This window comes from Humulus lupulus, chromosome 3 (genome assembly GCF_963169125.1).
Source record: "Humulus lupulus chromosome 3, drHumLupu1.1, whole genome shotgun sequence".
Taxonomy (NCBI): Eukaryota; Viridiplantae; Streptophyta; class Magnoliopsida; order Rosales; family Cannabaceae; genus Humulus; species Humulus lupulus.
This window is the reverse complement of record NC_084795.1, coordinates 205,588,382-205,601,984: the sequence shown is the minus strand read 5'-3', so window position 1 is coordinate 205,601,984 and position 13,603 is coordinate 205,588,382. Positions and strand designations below refer to the sequence as shown.

At 33.3% G+C, this 13,603-nt stretch overlaps 1 protein-coding gene across 34 annotated transcripts; it reads left to right on the top strand.

Moving 5' to 3' along the window:
• Nucleotides 1-1,782: 1,782 nt before the first annotated feature.
• On the top strand, nucleotides 1,783-12,928 carry LOC133823375 (uncharacterized). 34 transcript variants are annotated; one of them, XM_062256093.1, is made up of 14 exons: nucleotides 1,794-2,504; nucleotides 3,300-3,430; nucleotides 3,659-3,724; nucleotides 3,817-3,876; nucleotides 4,043-4,064; nucleotides 4,695-4,777; nucleotides 4,877-4,944; nucleotides 5,234-5,308; nucleotides 5,491-5,515; nucleotides 5,615-11,034; nucleotides 11,153-11,303; nucleotides 11,973-12,039; nucleotides 12,387-12,548; nucleotides 12,639-12,928. In XM_062256093.1, the coding sequence occupies exon 1, from the start codon at nucleotides 1,957-1,959 to the stop codon at nucleotides 2,494-2,496; it is 540 nt and encodes a 179-aa protein (XP_062112077.1). In that variant the 5' UTR covers nucleotides 1,794-1,956; the 3' UTR covers nucleotides 2,497-2,504; nucleotides 3,300-3,430; nucleotides 3,659-3,724; nucleotides 3,817-3,876; nucleotides 4,043-4,064; nucleotides 4,695-4,777; nucleotides 4,877-4,944; nucleotides 5,234-5,308; nucleotides 5,491-5,515; nucleotides 5,615-11,034; nucleotides 11,153-11,303; nucleotides 11,973-12,039; nucleotides 12,387-12,548; nucleotides 12,639-12,928. The 34 variants fall into 34 exon arrangements, with proteins under 34 accessions (XP_062112066.1, XP_062112077.1, XP_062112070.1 ...); XM_062256086.1 differs by having other exon boundaries at nucleotides 4,665-4,777; XM_062256090.1 differs by having other exon boundaries at nucleotides 4,659-4,777.
• The last annotated feature ends 675 nt before the right edge of the window (nucleotides 12,929-13,603 follow it).

Sequence of the window (13,603 nt, the reverse complement as noted above, 5' to 3'; positions counted from 1 at the left end):
CAAATGATTTTGTAACTCCCAAAACACATTATTGGGGTTAAAATCATATCTCTAACAGCCACATCACATATGGCTTTATGAAATTCATCTCAATATTGTGTAACAACAATTTTACACAATAAAGGTAATATTTGGAAGTTACAAATTTGTAACACCAAATATGTTACATTATTTGGATATATCTCATATATCTAAATATTGTAACTCTCTATTATATGTTACAATATGTGACACACTTTGTCACATTTATTTAATCTAAAACATTATATTATAATATAATATAATTTTACATTATATTATAAAATAATATAATACTCGGTTCGAGCCCGATGGCTCCTGTCTCGGCCCCCACTTCAAGCACTTTGAGAAGTCCTCTAATGTACCCGATCTCCTGCCCGGTTCCCACTGGTAACTAGCTGGGGTACATCTCATGTTGGAGAGGGATGTCCTATTGAAGAAGGAGGATGCCTAATTGGTGAGGGTGGTGGCCTCCCGCTATTTGGTCTAGAAGGATCAGGGTTGGCCCGGGCAGGCTCCATGTTGTTCCTGACAGGCTCAGGGTTATCACTCTGAGCTATTGAGGGAGCTCAGTTATTCCCAGTTCCTCCAGGAACGCTACCTGTAGGGTTATTCCTAACAAGGTTTTGAGCAGTTTGCTTAGGCCGATTATTTCTAGTGTTTTCCCTATGTCTTGGTTGAGCCTGTTGAGCCCTTTGTTCGGCCATCCTGGCAGCCATACTCCCCCTAGGTCTTCCTCTAGCCCTCCGAGGTGGTACCAGAACTTCAGCAACTTGCCTTTCCAAATCTTCATTTATCTTTGTAGCCTCGGCCAACTGTTCACGCAACCTACGATTTTCTAACTCCACTATCGGCACGTATCTTTCAGGATTATAGTACAGATCCTCATCAGGCCTGCGATTCTGACCAGGCCATCTTCTAGAAGATGATGAGGCATTCCCCTCATCAGGAGTCTAGTCCACAATGGGTTGTTCACCAGGCCTTCGAGGAGGGTCCTTAGTTCGTGGGGTACGCTCCTCGGAGATTTGAGGTAATGGTCGCCCACTAGTTCCAGTGATGTTCAAGGTGGCCATTGTTGTTGCGTAGAAGGTTTTACACTAAATAATAGGACGAATTGCTTAATGCTCTCAATGAAAGTACCAAACAGTTGACATCATTTTTCGTCAACTTAATTATGTAGAGCGATAAACAATTAATTTAGGAAGAAAAGAAGAAACTAGGGATTTTTAACGTGGTTCAGCTGTTATAATCTGCCTACGTCCATGACTCAATGTTATTACAAACTCTATGCGAAAGCTTCAAGTGAAAGCAATTTGGCAGAGTCTCCTTTCAGTACAAAATTGTGCGTAGTCCACAAATGACCAGATCCATGCTATTTATAGACCTGATTGCAAGAATATCTTCCCCTAATTTAGGGAAGTTACAATCAAGTATTTAAATTCAAATAAATGTTTGAATAATCATAATAATACAACTTAAATGTGTTATTTAAGTGTTGATCCCATAAAACTAGGGATTCCTCACACAGTTTTAACTAATCCCAAAGAAATAGGGATTTCCTAACAGCTTTTCCTTGTGGTCAACGCATCATCGAGCTTGAACATTGGTTTTAAAACGCTTTCAAGACCAGACAAACTCTGAGCTCATCATTCTACACTACACCAAAATAGGACTACCACAACATTAAATTCTAACAGTAATGAAAAAGTGTTATGCTAAATGTGTTAAAATTATAAGCGGGTTCACTCAAATTTTTGGGGCCATATGTTTCCTTTTTCATTTCTTTTTCTGCCAAGTTTAAAAGATTTATTTATCATTTTATTTAATTTTCTCTACATACTTCATCTTCCTCTGAGACCCATCTCTCTCGGTCTCTCACTCCCCTCCAGGAAAGATAAATCCCATTTAGAATATTTGTAAACAACGATTCAAAGAAATATGAGAAGGCTACAAAGGGACCAAGCCAAAGCAAATCTTCTCATTACGTCAACCATTGCTCCGATCTCTCTCTTCCTGGTACGTTTGACCCTTTTCTCACAAACCCATTTCTCTTCATCCTTCAGGGTCCTCAGATTAAACTCTGACCGTCCATTCACTCCTGTCCTATCATCAATCTCAGACGTCCACGACCTCCTCCCCAAATTCGGTCTCCCAAAGGGTCTCCTCCCCAATTTCCAATCTTACTCTCTCTCAGGCGATGATAGTTTCGAGGTCGAGCTCAGAAGCCCTTGCTATGTGTACTACGATAAGAAGATTATAGGGAAATTGAGTTATGGGTTGGTTTCTGATGTGACTGGAATTGAAGCCAAGATGCTCCTTTTGTGGGTCTCTGTGACTAAGATTCATACCGATAAGGGCTCAGATAGCATCAGATTCTATGTTGGATCTTTGTCTGAGGATCTTCCTGCCTCAAAATTTGAAAATGTTCCTGACTGTAAGAGTAAGGCTTGCAAATCGACCAACCTCGAATCCATTTAAGTCTTGAGGTATATTCATTATTCACACACACACACATATATATACTATTGCTTTCTTTTCTAATGATTTCAAGACTATTTCTCTACCAAGTTTGGTAATTTGACTGTGATGATGGGATAACTTTGTTTGATTGGTTCATATTTTGTGTTTGACATTGATTGTTGGTTTACTCAGTAATGAGATTATTTGGTTCCAATATGATAATTATAAGATTATTTCTCTACCAAGTTTAGGAATTTGACAGGGGATTAGTTTATTTGGTTTGTCCAGGCACTAAGAACCCAACAGCAGCCACCCATCAATCCCTCCCTCTACACTTTTACTGTCCATCTCTTGAACGATCTGCTCATTGGCCGTCCATTTCTCCAACACCACCCCTCTCTCAGTCTCGTCCTCTATTTCTTTGAAAACCCAGCAATGACTAACAATCTCTCCTTCCATATATTTCTCAAACCCTCTTTTTTGTTTCAGGTTATTAGTTTTGTATTAATATTTTAGAGTTTATTTTCAATGGTAAATGAATCTATCTTTTTCTGATTTATGATTTTTAATTTATTTCATGAGAGAGTAGTATTTCTCTTCATGTATATGTATTTGTGGCCTCTTATAACCCAGTATTTCTATTGAAATTGCTTCAATCTTTTAAATTTCTCTATTCGTCATATTTCAAACTTGCTAGTCAAATTATATTGAATATATAGTTGATTCTTATGAAGCTCACCATTAAGATACAATATCATACAATATGCATAAAGAGACATTAATTTTGTAATTGCTCTGGTTTCTTTTCCAAACTATTGCAGTAAATAGGAATTTACTCTCCAAGATAAAGAATCCACAAAATGATACCATTGAAGTTGGGCCTAGAGATTATAAGCTGACCTTTTCATCTACCTCGGGACAACTAAAACAAATGTACAATTCTAAAACTGAGGTAAGTTGTTTAATTTAAAAAAGTAACCATGGAAATATTTCTTAACCCAGTAGTTACATATTATAAAATCAGGCAAACCAACCACAAATGGGCACTAAAAATGGGATGCTAACTTAAGTTTATATGTCAATTTTACATCTATAAGGAACTTTTTTATGTCTTTTCTCTGACTTGACAAAAAAATTTGCATGCTAAAATAATGCTCATTTGATTGCCATATATTACAAGGTTGATGTACTAATACAATAGAGCTATCTCTGGTATGGTTCAAGCACTGGTGATTCTGATTCTCAGGTAAGCACTTCATGTGCTATGGTTGTCGAGTTATTCAAGTCCCAAATTTGTCCAAGCGATTCCTTCAGTACTTAAAATGATCTGTCTTGCAGGCTTCAGGGGCATATATTTTCCGGCCTAATGGGGCACCTCCAATTATTGTTTCAAGATCAGTATGCACTTTCTTGCAGTTCAATGTATATATATGTTATTATTTATTTTCTATAAAAAAAATTATAAGACCAATTTATGATAATAAGCTTTGAAAACAACAAATTAACCAAGAGCTTCTAATGGTTTTGACTTCTGATCTGTTATATAATTTCATGCATTTTACAGGTTCCACTAAAGGTCATTCGTGGTAATTTCATGACTTTTGATCTGTTGTAACTATTTGTCTGTAAATTTTTTAGTTTGACTGCTTATGATGGTCTGTATTGCTTTTTTAAAGTATATTACTAAGCTTTTAAATAATGCCTTAGAGGTGTTTGAATGAATGATTCACTAAGATATATGTGAATAATTTCTTATCAGTGAGGAAATTGGATTTTTGGCCCTGAATTTTTTCTTAACGTTGATTATTTAAGAGTCCATAATTGTAAGTGTTAGTGTAAGAGCCATGTATTTATGCTCTTTAGCTATAAATATATATAAATGGCTTTATGAGTGTGAATGAGGTAAGTTTTAGTTATATTTAGTGGGATGTGCTCTGTTCCATAATTTTTCAAATATTTCTGAAGAAATAGTTACAGAGTCAAATTGGACCAGTGAGTTAAATGATTTCAAGGAAGCATCATAGTATCACTTTTATATAATTAATTTATGATGTTCTGAAAAAATTTCTGACCATAGTTCATACTTATTATATAATAAATTGCCAAGCTTTTACATTATTTTACAAGTAATTTATATAAAATAAATTAAATGCACTTCTTTATTTTTAACTCCATATTAGCTTTAGATGTCTTATTTAGTTATTCCACTTTGAAAGTAAATGGGTTCAATAGAAAGAGATTGTGGGTTCTTTATCATCAGTATATCAACCACAGAGACCTCTTCTAGAGACATCATCAAGTATGTTGTTGCCTTGTATAGTTTTGCATTGTTTTAAAGGTTTCTATAATTAACAATTTTGCATTTCTCATATGATATTATGTGAACATCCTTTTGTAGCATCTGTCGATTCAGCTGCAACTGGACATGCGAGTGGAGTTGATTGGCAAGAAGAGGTTTACCAGAAGGTAATATGACTTGTTCATCAAACTAATTCCACCTATCAAGCTCTATTATGGAAGTAATTAAGATAATTGTGGATGACCAAGAATGTGAAACATACATGCATTTATAAACTATAAATATCTGATTGGGAGGATAAAAAAACGATGAAGACATTATGTGAATGACAGATTTTATGGTTGTTATTATATTTCATAAAAGCATGTACTATGTAGCTGACTGATGCATGTTAATTTAAGTTATCGGCACCTGAAAAAGTTAAAGTTAACTGTTTTTTTTTTCATTTGTCGGCAGATCAAAACAATGAAGTAACTGTACTTACCTGAACTTCATGAATTGTATCAGAAAATTGCTGGCAAATTACAGCAGGTACGTTCTCATTTTTACTTACAAGGATCTGTTAAAAAATATATGAAATTTAATTAAAATAAACAAATTAATGAAAACCCATAGTATAAAAGTAGAAAAGGGAAAGAAATTGAAACTTTTTAGCTTAAGTGAACCTTTTCTTATACTGTAAGCTTACTTGAGTCTGTTTTTTCTTTTGCCAGCTTACTCGATCGTTTAATGAAAGTGGTTAGTCATTGCTTTTTCCTTTCACTTGATAATGTATTCATTTTTGGAGAATCCTCATTTGTTGTTGGTTAATGATTTATAATAATCTTTGGTTTCCAGGTAAAATCTATGTCACCTAAGGCATTGAGTGCTTCTGTCAGGGACATTGGCTCTGTTGTCAGCATGGTTGGTCAAAGTTGAGTACTATAGTACTCTCTTGCATATCCTCAAAGTTGGTCAGCCATAGATTTTGATGGCTAGAATTTGCCACTGATATGAATTGCTATGTGTTTTTTGACTTTGGATTGAAGTTTTAGTGCCATATTATGGATACGTTCCTCTGTTTTCATGTGATTTATTTTTTATGCATCTGGTTTAAATTTCAATTCTATTACTATTGATCCTAAATTAAGTTTATGATTTCATGGGTTGTGTTGAAATGCCTATTCTCAAGTGTTCCCTCATTTGCTTCTGCCTTATTTTTGTGCATGCATATTTAATGCTTATTTCTATTCCTGCTTGTTAATTTATTGGAACATATATAGTACAGTACTAATTGAAAATATATATTTATATATATTGTTCTGAGAACACTCCTTGCACTCATGTCCATGGTATATATAGTTTCTCATTGTTTTAAACATTGATTTATGTTTTTGCTTGCGTATTTCTCTCTTGTTTTGGACATTTAGCATTAGCTAGTTAGATTAAGTTTATTTTTCATTAAAAATATTAATTTATAATAGAAAAACTTGTTTTAAATAATTGGGTGAATCTTTTATAATGTTATCTAATGGTGATCATATTTTATTTTCTCTTTTTATGACATTTTAAATATGTTTTTTCTTCTTCTATTTGTTTAGTGTACATTATTCTATATTAAAAATATCCCCTTTCTATTTTCTTTATTGTGATTTTAAAATAAATTGTAGAAGTTATGAAAGGATTGGTGCCAATTACCATTTAGCTTTCATTCGTATTTGGGCTTGCAACAATATTGAAATAACAACCACATGAAAATAATGATTTGATCTGACCCAATGATTTTGATCCCTTATTGGGGTACTTTTGGTGCACTTTTCATCAACTAAAACTTGTTATGGATTCACTTGTATGGGTATTTTGGTTAACTGTAACGACCCAGATTTTCAAGACTCGATAATGCGGAAATATAAATGTTTTCATTTAACAAAATGTCTCAAAAACCCATAGAAAAAAAAAACTTTTTAAAAAGTCGTATGGTCATACTTAACATTTAGTTACAAACATGTTTTATAAAGAGTAGCGTGAGCCTAGTTTAGGAAAATTACACAACATTTCCAAAAATAAAACGGCTTCCCAAAAGGTCGGTCCACATGTACATTTGCAAGGAAGACTCCAGCGCTCACTGCTCTGCCTTGCCCTTGCTCTTACCTACAACATGAAACAACTAGGTAAGCGAAAACGCTTAGTAAGATCAACTTTCAAACAAAGCATGTAGAGAATTAGGGTTTCGAACCCATCCGGACCCTACACAATCAATTCCAAGAACGCTAAAGCGTCCTGGAAAACTTATGGTTATGCCTGATAACCAATGGTAAATTAATTCATAACTAGATAAAATCCTGCACTCAGAAAATCCCAGAGCAAGCAGATATATTATATCACAACTATATCTTATCAACAATTATATCTCTGCACTCAGAAAATCCCAGAGCAAGCAGATATATTATATCACCATATAATTCGAGACCAACGCTCGACAATTTCCAACAATTCAAGCGTAACGCGCCCTCCAACATAATTGCTAATCTGTAAAAGAGAACCGAGTCTCCACACTAAGAGTCTCCACACTAAGATCTAGCCAATAAATATTCTCATCAAGGGTAACTATCGTGTTACCTAGGGCATCGCTACTTATCCAAGAGTGTAATCCAATTTACACGGTTTTACGGAAACTTATATGTTAATCATTGGTGCTGGTGAGCAGTTGCCCCTAGGGTGTTCAGCCTCACTCAATCTTTGCAACCCCTAGTATCTCTAGGCACTCTCACTGAATGGCCAATATTCACGGCTGCTATCCGGGAATAACTTATCAGAGCACTTACTCGGATTCTAACCGTCCAATGATTAAGTAAGCATGAGGGCCCCTAGGTCCCATTTATTTTGGCGCCCCTAGGTTTAACCAGCTTATCCTCATCTCATGGCCACTCGTCGCGGTAATGAGCCGGACATAAATAAAATCAAGCAGTGTGACGGGGATCAACCGTCTAGGATATGACGGACATCTACCGTTCATATTTTCTAAATCAGCACTCACTAGACTAACGTCTCTAAGCAACTTTCTATGACAGTCTATATATGTGCATGTATCCCTATACTAACATACAAGACAATAATCATTTCATGTTGCAGCCATACAATATAAGTTGACTTACTTGGAGTCCTTAGCGCTCAGCAGGTTTTCACCCTCCAACATTCAGTCCAGTTACGCTTAGCCAATAATGTAGTTATCCATACAGTATACTCGGATTAATTATGGCACTCATAATTCATTATTATTATTTTGGGCAGTTTGGTCATTTTAATAAAAGTCATTTGTAAGGATTTATAAATGTTTCATAAGAAGAAAAGTCCAAATTGGCTTTTGACACCTTTTTCACTCTTATTAAGTTTTAACCACCAAACTTAACATTAATTAATTAAATTAAATTTCTCTCACATTTAATTTAATTAATCACATAATAAAATTTAACCTAAAGTCCATTCATGGAATAAAATTCCCCATTTCGACAAAATTAGGCATTTAACACAAAATGCCTTAAAATTTCCATTTTCTTTTAGGTTTATTATTTTTGACCAAACTTGAACTTTTATGAATGTATTTTATGCTCAAAATATAATTGCCATGATTTTTCATTTTATTTTCCAAGATTTTTACCCGATCAGGGTTTTTGTGTCGGTCCAGGACCGAAAGTCTTATCTTGACTTTTAAAATCACAAAATTCATATTTTGGCTAGCAATAACTCATGGAATACTTCCAAACAAAATATAATATTATTTAAAATAATATTCTTAACCCGGGGGAGAAATCCCGATCCGAGTCGTTTAAAGGTACCCGAAAACGCAGGACGTTACACTAACAGTAAGCAATATTGAAGAAACTGGGCTAAAACCTTTAACTGATTAAAATGCTAAAGAAAATTTTCAGGTGCATTTTTTATTATTGTTGTTTTTCTATATGATTATGTTGGATAATAAGCAAGTGTAGATAATTCTCTTATCTTGTTGGTACTTATTGACAGAGTTTCAAGTTCTGCAATCAATTTTAGACCTTATGTTGGATAATATATATACATAATTTTAGACCTTATGTTATAAGCTACTGCATTCATACATATATATTTGGATATAATTGTAGATTTTCTATCTATTATAAGCTACTGAATCCATACATATGCAGGTTCTGGCTACTATATATCTCATTACCATGATTTTAAATTTGTGTACCACAAGCATATTGGTGTTATTAAAAGCATTTTTTCTTGTAGCATGTTGTATAAACTTTATTGCATGGTCCTCTCTTGATGATGACTTGTCTTCTGTTTTTACAAGTATTTTGTCTTTGTAACAAAAGCTATCTTTGAGTTGGTAACAAAAGCTGTCTTTGAGTTGGTATCAACTGAAACATATAAGTGTAAAGATTTAATTACAATGGTAATTAAGTAAGTAACATTCTGAGTGCATAATCAATTGCTGATTTTATGTCTATTACTTTTCAGCTTTTTCATGTAGCTCTTTCTTCTTCTTTATTATTATTATTATTCATCTCTATCTACCCTCAATTAACTAGCTTGCTTAGTTTAAGTGGAATAATGATGAAGCTAATGTAACTCATGGCTTAGCATCCCTCATTTGAATACAGTTATTTTTCTACTTGTGTAGACTGTGGAGAGTAGATTTTGATTTTTGGCATATCAGGTTATTACTACCATACCATCAACTTGGCAAATGTTGATAATTTTGGGACAATGGTTTATTTTTTAAAATGATATATGTGAGCTATACAATGGTAAATGTAGTTTGATTTTCAAAATATGTGTGTGTGTCTATATGTGTTACTGCTGATGAGGCTACTATTGCTGAAATATCTTGTCCAAATGTTTCTTGTGTGTAGTTAATTTAGTAATACTTTGAATTGAGATGTCATGTTTTATTATGTATAGTGGTGGAGGAGATTAAAAAATGTTTCATTGTAGAAATACCCAGCTAGCTTTAGAAGATTTTTTAGTCTTTTAACAAGCACCATTCTGAAGAGTAGTTGGACATGAGCTTGTGCTTAGATGAGTTTTTGTTGACTCTCTAGTGTCATCTGTGGTCTTTAAGCATTCCTCTATGAATTGTATATTTGATCAATTTCCCACTTTAAAACTCAGTGCCCTTTTTCACTTTGATAAGTTTGACTCTTTTATTTTTATTTTTATGGATGACTTTGAATATCTTCTAAGTAACTAGTAAGTATATTTTGAATATCTTAGAATGAGTAAAGGAGTATGGTTTGTGAGAAACTAGATGTGCTTAGATAATACTATTCCCACCATGACCGTCAAGACCTCGATAATTTTTTGGTAAGTATATTTGCTTTTTCTGGTTTTAGTTGGTAATTTTGTTTGTTTTCCTCTGCAACTAACTGAGCATATATATTTCATTTCCTAACATCTAAAACAAAACATGGATAATGGCAACTAAGGTCACTTAGGACAATTGAAAAGTTCAGATAATTAGAATAAAGAAAACTAAATGTTTACACAGTCTTACAGTAGTTGTAATGTGGCCATTTTAGAGCCATGGAATGTGGTTCCATGTGGATGCTGCATATGCTGGAAGTGCTTGTATATGTCCAGAATATTGCCACTACATTGATGGTGTTGAAGAAGCTGACTCATTTAACATGAATGCACATAAATGGCTTCTGACAAACTTTGATTGTTCTTCACTCTGGATCAAGGTATGTGAGTACCATTAATGCACAAAAAAGGCTTCTAACAGTAGCGAGTTTGATTTTCCATGCATTCTGGTACATGATCATGAAGACAGAGTACATATATTGCAACAGTTATCTAACTTGCAGGTCACTTTAATGTATAACTAGTCTTTTATGTGTGCTGGTTTTATTACTTTAAAATATCATTTCACTAATACTAACTCTTCTCGCAAATGGACAGAGCAAATTGAAGAATGTAGCATGTATTTCCTCCTCCCAAGCCTACCTCTTAGTGAGAGATCAAATTGAAAAATCAAAATCTGAAGTTATTGAGTATCATGAACTATACATATAATGAATTATTGCACTATACATCAATTGCTAGAGTCTACAGATTTAATATTTATTGCACTATACAGATGCATTGTTGTGCTTGTTTAACACAACATAGAACTAGATCTGATCCATAATTTGTATAAGAAGCTAATAAAAAATCTGTTTTTATTTTTCAATTCCCATTTGCAGGAGAGAGATTTAGTGATTTAGTGCTAAGTGGAGTGCCTCCATTTTGGGCTGGTAGGATTTTTAAAGATGCTTCTTGTTAGTCATTGTTGTATTTAGTATCTGTGTTTCTATTTGTGTCTCTGTATGTGTATTTTGTGACCTTTTTTCTTTCCCCTTGGTTTCAATAAAGAGCGAGCAAGGGATATTTGAAGAAGTATTACATGGTGACCTAGACTTTTCAACAGACCCATGGCCTAGTATTTCTAAAGATGCCAAAGATTTAGTAAGGAAAATGCTTATTCGAGATCCCAAAAGGTGGATATCTGCACATGATGTTTTTTGTGAGTTTCTGTCACTGGTTTGCTTTCATAATTACAATTTTTGTGTTTGACCTGTGTTGCTACTGAAATTAAAGGGTTGCAATTATTGTTGAGCAAAGCTTTTTGGAAAAGCATCTGTTATTCATTTCAGCTGCTTTATAAATAATTATTCTCATCATTTTTGTTCAACAATTGTCATAATTTTTTGCTTATGTATTAAATAATTTTTTGCTTATGGCCTAAAAGAAATGTTCAAAATGATAGACACTGACAGTAATGGTCAAATCACTTTTGAAGAACTTAAGGCTGGTTTGAAAAGATTTGGAGCTAATCTTAAGGAATCTGAAATTTATGATTTAATGCAAGCAGTAAGTTCATATATGTTTAAAGATGATTAAATGTACCTAAACTATTATATATGACTTTTTTTTTTAAAAAAATATTACAAAAGAATATATAATATATTACTTTAAAATTTAAGATGAAATAAATTTAATATTTAGAATTATTATTAAAAATTTGTAAGTAAGTCTTTACTCATTTGTTACTTGTGTTTTTGGAGTATTGATTTAGTATTTTCTTTTTCAATAATATTGGAGTATTGATTTAGCTGGTGAACTTTAATCTTTTCTTATTATTGAAAAAATATATGTACTTCTGCATTTGAACTTAGCATGGTTGCCATTTCAGGAAGCTCTGGATGTTGTTCATATAAGCAAAGAAGATTAGCACAGTGTAACTTTTTTAATGGTTTTTGGTAAGTTTTTGGGAGACTGTTTACTTGGCGCGTTATATATTGTAAAAAAAAACAGGGACCTACTTCTGTATAATCTTTTTACTAGCCTTGCATCATTGTTAAAATATCATTTTGGTTGAGAGTTGTACTATGAATATTTATACTAGATAACTTAGGTTGTCCAAGCAGGATTTTACTGTTGAAAGTCTTATTACCATGTTGTTTAGATAGAGAGAACTGTTATCAATGCAATTGTTTATTTTCAAAGAAATTTTGATAGGCTGTAGGTTCTCTACTGAAGAATTTTTGGGGGTATGTTTCAAGGAAATAAGTAAAGAAATGACTTATGGATTTTAGTGGTTAAACAGACTGTGGGGCTTGCGAGGGTGATGATCAAGCATAGTTTAGAAGTAGAGGGCTTACTTGATGCAGTGGACATTGTTGGAACAGGTGGTGATGGAGCAAACACAGTTAACATTTCGACTGGAGCTTCAATACTTGCTGCAGCTTGTGGTACCAAAATTGCAAAGGTGGCATCAATTTTATTGATTACTTGACATGAATGTGATCCCATATTGTAAATTGTTAAAGCTAAACTTGATTTTTTTTTTCCCTTTAAGCAAGGAAATCGTTCAAGTTCTTCAGCATGTGGAAGTGCCGATGTATTAGAAGAGTTGGGGATAGTTATCGACCTGGAACCTGAGGTTCGTGCTGTAAAATTTTCTGTTTTAGATGAATAAGCTGGTAGATTAATAAGATGCTAAACCAATTTCAAATTTGTCAATGTCTTTGTCAGCAGCAGCTTCTCATCTTGTAAGAGCGTAACTGAACATTATTCTGACTCAATTCAAGTTTGTGATATGTGTGACTTAATTGTCTTATTAAATTTGTTCTGATCATTTTTTTATTATGAATGTGCCCTCTGTTTTATTTGTAAATGCATATAATGTTGGATTAGCTTATACATGATCTTTATTTATTTTCATGTATATCTAATATTAAACAAATTAATACGAGATAGCCTAAAACATGTTTCTCAAATTGAATTCAAAGATAAACAAATAATAGAATACTTACAGTATACGCAGCGGAATTAAAGAGTCATTCCTTCAGTTTCTCTAGCTCTTGTATCCTCTCTGTCGCAGAGTATTATCAAGAAACTGAACCGATCTTCTATTTTCTTCACGATCTTCCAATGTATCCTTAGAACCACCTAGACTAGTGTGGGCAATTCTCAACACATGAGATAGATATAGAGAGAAGAAGAGAAAATAACAAAGAGGTTTAGAAAAGGACTTGTGTTTAGAGAGAATCTAAAACTATCAGAAAATCTGACTTGTGACTTATAAACTTATTTTTTGACTTCTCTATAAGCACTCCTTTTATAGACTCAATTAGGCCATTTAATTTAATTAAAAAAATCAATAAAATAATAGCTATTTTGAAGCCCTAGGTCGAAATTATCATGGGCTATAGGCCCGTGAAATTTCCTATTTGATTATAAGCCCATTGGACGTAAAATCAAGGCCTGTATTATTTTCTATTGATTTAATTAATTAAATAATTATTTAAATCCTTTATCAAA